We start from the raw sequence: 6,204 nt of genomic DNA on the forward strand, positions 1-6,204 counted from the left end.
GGGGGGGGGGTCTGATTCCAGAGAGCAGCACCCAGCCACCAGTCAACCTTCCAGAAACTTCCATCCGGCCTTCCCCAGAGGAAGGAGGGAATAAGCGATAAGGCCAATTTGCACTTGGTAAACGGTGTCCATCCGGTTTCCCGGCCACAGGGACCTGTTTTCCCGGTGTTTCAGTGAAATGATTCACTGAGCACTGTCCCCTCCATTCCAACCATCGCTTCCCAGCCTTTATTTTTGGTGCCAGTCCTGGGGCTTGAACTCAGGGCCTCGTGTCTTGAGTGCTTTACCACCTAGGCTAGCTCTGAAACCACGACATCCCTGTGGGGGAAAACACACGGCCAAGCCGGCCCCGCCACCCCCCTCCCCGCCCACCCCACCGTCCCCAGCACGCGCCACCAGCAGACCTCAAACCCAAGCGGAGGCCAGCCTTAGAGCAAAAAGCTCAGGGACAGCGCCCGGCCCCGAGTTCAAGCCCCCAGCACCGACCAAAACCTAAGTAAATGATAACGTCGACCGTGTGCAGAGAAACGCAGATCACAGTGAGTTTATTGTCCAAAGGCGCACGGCCAGATTTGGGTGACCATCTTCCCCCTACGCACCCCAAAAAACCTCGTGCCGGGGTTAGTTTTTGTTTAATTTGTGTCCAAACCAACCACACTGGTTTGCTGAGAGAGGGTGAGGGAGATCTGAGGTTCGTGGTACAAAACATTGGCCCCCAAACTAAAACCAAGAGAAAATAAGAGCAAACTATTATTTAATGTTTCCCCCCAGATTCTTCTTTTGTGGAAGGCAGGCACCCATCAAAATAAAGGGGCGAATCTCAGTAAGGCTGTGCGCCCCCCCCCATAAGCCGTAGGCCACGGAAAATTCCAGCACCTGGGTGCATGTGTGTGTGTGTGTGTGTGTGTGTGTGTGTGTGTGTGTGAATCTTCCTTCTCTAACACAAATGGGTCACTTGGACACACTGTTCTCAGGGGCTCTGGGTTTGTGTGGACGGGGGACCCTCACCCCCCCCCTCTCCACAGACATGTTGTCTGAAGAGGATTTGGGGAGGGGGCTGGGAGGACGGGGGTTACTGGCACTTGAACTCAGGGCCTGGGCGCCGGCCCTGAGCTTTTTGGGCTCGAAGCTGCTTTCTGCTTTTTGGTGGTCGGGCTGGAGATCGCGTCTCATCACCACCGGACTTTTGAACCTGGCCTGGCCTTGAGCTGCGATCCTCAAACTCTCAGCCTCCCCCAGAGCTGGGATTACAGGCGTGTGCGCCCGCCGGTGTTTTAGGTCTCAACATCCATCCACTTTCCCAGCTGCTGTCCCGGAGGGAGGGAGGGAGGGAGGGAGGGAGGGAGGGTGGGAGGGTGGGAGGGAAGATCTCTCGGGTTCATGTTATTTTTTTCCCCATTATGATAAAGGATTGAAATAAGAACCTGGTGAAGTTCACAGGTGAAAGTTCAAATCCTAGAAGGGGTGGAGGGGTCAAACACCCCTCGGGGTCCTTCCTTCTTTGGGGGTGTCTAGCCCCCCCCCCCGCACCTGGCCGGCCAGGCTGTATAGACGACTGTGAGGTGTTATACAAATGAAGATGGCCCGTGCTGTCTTATTCTTATTTTTCTTTCTGTAGCTCCTGATCCCACCAGGAAACCGAAGGTTAAAAAAAAAAAAGCAAAAAAAAAAAACAAACAAAACCCACTCCTGTCTTTGAAGAATGCAATCAAGAGGGGAAAAAGAAGAAAAAGAAAACAACAACAACAACAAGTCCTAACCATAAATAGACAACCAGAAGAAAGGGATTCGCATAGGCTTCTCAGACCTCGGGATTTTAGGCAGTAAAATATTATTTAAAAAACCAAACCCAAAGCTTATAAAACAGCAGCACAATGTGAATCCGACGGCCAGGGACCGCTAATGTGAACAACCAGTCAGGGAGCTTAGCTTCTTAGTAGCAAATAACAACAACAACAACAACAATAATAATAATAATACACTAAAAAAAGGAAAAAGAGCCCGACATTCCCGGCCTTCCGCCCTCCCACAGAGCCCGGGGTGGACACTGTCCCCCTGTTTCTAAAAGGCAAATATTCTGGCTGGTTTTTTGAGCCAGTCCTGGGCCTGAACTCGGGGCCTCTCCGCTCTAGTGTGGCGCTTTTTCTTTTTCTTGGCTCAAGGCTGGCGCTCTACTTCTTGAGCCATGCCTCACTTCCAGCGTTTTTGCTGGTTCACTGGAGAGGAGTCGTCTCCTGAATTTGTCTGCCCAGGGCTGGCTCTGAACCACGATCCTGAGGATCTCAGCCTCCTGAGTGGCTGGGATGAGGGGCGGGAGCCGCCAGTGCCCGGCTCAATGGGTACCTCTAAGAGAGGGGGAGGAAGAGAGAATTTTCCAGTAGGTCGAATGGCAACTTGGCCACAAAAACTTTTAACAGCAATGAGGACACCAGGCTGGTGAGAATTACCTTTTAAAGATGGAGATTTCTACCCTTCACCCTCCGAACGTCCCTCCCTCCCCCCCCTCCGACCCCCCCCCAGGCTTTGCTTCTAGAGCTTTCCAAAGGAAATACCCAGCCAACAGATAGGGGGAGGCCCTGACCCCTAGGATGGACAGCTAGCTACCAGAACCTTCTCTGGGAGACAGCAAGCAACCAGATGGCCCGGGATGGGGGAGGGAAATGAACCCCAACATCTCAGCCCCACCCCTCTCTCTCTCTCTCTCTCTCAAAGTGCTTTTCCAACGCCATGGTTTATCACGATGCTGAACTGTGAACCAGATTTGCAAATGAGCACCGACAAGAAGAAAGCAAGCCAAACCCCACAGGAAGACTTGTGTTAAGAAGAAAGGCTCGGGGCTGGGCAGGTGGCTCGGTGGCAGAGCGCTCGCCTCGCATGCATGAGGCCCTGGGTTCGATTCCTCAGCACCACAGAAGCAGAAAAAGCCGGGAGTGGCGCTGTGGCTCAAGGGGTAGAGCACCCGCCTTGAGCTGAAGAGCTGAGGGACAGCGCCCAGGCCCCACAACCAACAACAACAATTACAAAAAGAAAACAACAACAAGGTTTCCCTCCCCGTCTTCGATGAGAAGATGGCTGGCCTTTGCAGAAGGTGTGCCCCCAAATCCAAACCAAGAAAGCACCAAACAATGTCATCCAAGAGCTAAAGACCAGTGGGTCCACGCTGGCTGGGGGCGGGGGAACCGGCCTGCCCATCAACCACCCGCAACCAGCCCATGGGTCAGTGAGCTGGGGTGGGCGGGGCTTCTCCAGACGCAGCGGTCCAATCCCCACGCTGCCAGCTGCCTAGCCCCGCCCCCTGGACTGCTGCTTCTACTTCTGTTAGGAATCCTTCCATCTATCCATCCATCCGTCCGTCCATCTATCTATCCATCCATCCATCTGTCCGTCTGTCCATCCATCCATCCATCCGTCCGTCCATCCATCCATCCATCCGTCCGTCTGTCCATCCATCCATCTGTCCATCCATCTGTCCATCCATCTGTCCATCCGTCCATCCATCCATCCATCCGTCCGTCTGTCCATCCATCCATCTGTCCATCCATCCGTCCATCCATCCATCCATCTGTCCATCCGTCCATCCATCCATCTGTCCATCCATCCATCCATCTGTCCATCCATCTGTCCATCCATTCATCCATCCATCCATCCATCCATCTGTCCATCTGTCCATCCATCCATCCGTCCGTCCATCTGTCCGTCCATTGGTCCATCCATCTGTCTGTCCGTCCATCCATCCATCTGTCCGTCCGTCTGTCCATCCATCATCCATCCATCGTCCGTCCGTCCGTCCGTCTGTCCTCTGCCCCATGGTGCCAGGCCCTGCTCCGTGTCAGGATCCTACAGCGCTCCATCAGCCCCAGCAATGGGGTGTTTGCTGCTGTTGTTTCTTTCCTCCCTACTCCAGTCACTTTCCAGAAAGTTCTTTCTACAAATGAGCCATCAACAACAAACCGGGGGGGGGGCGCTTTTCAAATGTAGGGGCCTTCTCTTTTGACTTCTAACAACACAAAAAACGGTCTTGAAATGGCACCTGCGTCGGGACAGACCATTGTGTGTGTTCTGTCTTTTTGGAAGAAAGGTTTCCTTCTAGAACATCAAGAGGCCGACAGAAGCAGGGAGAAGGCGGGGCGGTGGCCCGGGGTCCCTCCTCCCGCGGCGGGGGGGGGTCACACTCTACAGGTCAACGTCCCTCACGTCCGTGGGGGTGGTGGCTGGGTCCGCTTCCACTTCCGACTCGGGGTGCTCCCGTTGTTCCTGGCCGAACTGCTGCAGGCTGTCGAGCAGGACGGCCTCGATCTGCTCCTGACAGGCCGTCAGGCAGTCCTGGGGTACAAAGGTCCAGAGAAGGGGGGGTCAGCCGGACGCCCAGAGACCAGGGGACCAAAGGGGTCAGAGTGGACACGAAGAAACAAAAAGGCTGCCGGGCGCCGGCGCTCACACCTGCCATCCCCAGCTAACTCAGGGAGGCTGAGAGGTGAGGATCACGGCTCGAAGCCAGCCAGGAAAGTCCATGAGGATCTGGTGAACCACCAAAAAAGCTGGACGTGGCGCTGTGGCTCAAGTGGTAGAGCACCAGCCTTGAGCTGATGCTCAAGGGACGGCGCCCAGGCCCCGAGTTCAATTGCCATGGCTAATAATAATAATAACAATACCTTCAAAGAATGACTAGGACGCTGGACAGGGAAAGTGTGAACCAGGATTCATTGGATGGGCTTGCAGACACGTCAAAATACAATCCCTGGCGCCACTCATTGAAAGCAAAGAGAAGCTCTGGGCGCTTGTGGCCCCTAGGAGGCTGAGATCCGGAGGATCGCGGCTGGAGGCCCAGCCCGGGCCAAAGACACAAAGGCAACGTGGAGATAAAACGGGGAAAGGCTCCCCGGGGTGTGTGTGTGTGTGTGTGTGTGTGTGTGTGCGTGTCAGATTCGAGGGCCCTGTGCCCAGAAACTCTATTCAGAGTTTCTCAGAACAAAACAGCAGGCAGGAAGGCGGGCTGACACGCGAGGGGACCGTCCACCCAAGAGGCAGCAGCTGCCCGGCTCTCCTTCCCCGGCCCAGGGCCAGCGTTTACCTCACCGTTTGCCCGTGTGAGGCTGGGCAGTGGGGCCTGGCAGCCACTTTGGGGCCATGAGGGGCAGGAAGGAAGCCGGGACAAAGAGGATTCAATCACTGAACACTCTGTCTTTTCTCAGGGTGGTGAACTCCCAGCCTAGAGAGCTGCGGGGAAGCTTCTAGAACATGCTTAAAACCCAGCTGCATTCTGGTCCTCCCTCCTTGAGAGTTCCAGGTTTTTCTTTTTTGTTGTTGTTGTTGTTGGTTGTGGGTCTTGAACTCAGGGCCTGGGCGCTGTCCCTCAGCAATTCAGCTCAAGGCGGGCGCTCTACCGCTTGAGCCACAGCGCCCACTTTGGTTTTGTGGTGGTTCATGGGAGATCGGAGTCTCACGGACTTTCCTGCCCGGGCTGGCCTCGAACCGCCATCCTCCGGATCTCAGCCTCCTGAGGAGCTGGGATGACAGGCGTGAGCGCCGGCGCCCGGCTTTGGATCTTCATAAGCTCCTGGACGTGGGGCCTCCTGCCCGGGCCCCGGCCCGTCCGGCTGTCCCTCCCCCACCCCCGGCCTTACCACGTCGGTGTTGGTGATCCTGGCCAGCAGCTGGGTGAGGGCCTCGCAGCTGGGCGCGCTGGCCGCCTCCTCCTCCTCCTGCTGCTGCTGCTGCTGCTGCTGCTGCAGACCGCGCAGGGCGGCCGCCACGCTCCCCGTGGCGATCATGGAGGGGAGGTACGTGGAGAACTTGAAGTCTGCGGGGTACGGGGGGGCGGGGGTCAGGCGCGGGGGCGCTGGGCGGCCCCGCGGGGCTCGGCCTCCGCTGGCCTCCAGCTGAGATCCTCAGCCCCTGGCCTCCCGGGAAGCTGGGATTGCAGGCGTGAGTCACTGGACTCACACACGGGGGGGGGGCGGCCGCAGTGACCCCCCCCGATGGCTGGGGGGGCCCAGTTTCCAGTCCCCAGTAACCACGGGGACTTCGCTCCCTTTCTGGATTGGGGGTCCCCCCGCCCTGCCCCCCCACCATCCCCCCTGAGTTCTCTGGGCCATCGGTCTGGCTACAATGTGGCAGGAAACCCCGTCAGGAGCCATCTGGAAAGCGCCAACGGTCTGCGGGGTGCGCTGGGGTCGGGGTGGGGTGCGCTGGGGTCGGGGTGGG

At 57.0% G+C, this 6,204-nt stretch overlaps 1 protein-coding gene across 1 annotated transcript in view; it reads right to left on the reverse strand.

Moving 5' to 3' along the window:
* Positions 1-3,723: 3,723 nt before the first annotated feature.
* The window catches only part of Ccnd2 (cyclin D2), a 7,500-nt gene continuing 5,019 nt past the window's right edge, over positions 3,724-6,204 (reverse strand). The window contains exons 3-4 of the mRNA XM_013023719.1: positions 5,625-5,800; positions 3,724-4,323 (exon numbers count right to left, since the gene is read on the reverse strand). Coding sequence (XP_012879173.1) covers positions 4,174-4,323; positions 5,625-5,800 — 326 coding nt within the window. The 3' untranslated portion in view covers positions 3,724-4,173. The remainder of the gene's footprint in view (positions 4,324-5,624; positions 5,801-6,204) is intronic.

The sequence above is a fragment of the Dipodomys ordii genome, unplaced genomic scaffold (assembly GCF_000151885.1).
Source record: "Dipodomys ordii isolate 6190 unplaced genomic scaffold, Dord_2.0 Scaffold69, whole genome shotgun sequence".
Lineage (NCBI taxonomy): Eukaryota > Metazoa > Chordata > Mammalia > Rodentia > Heteromyidae > Dipodomys > Dipodomys ordii.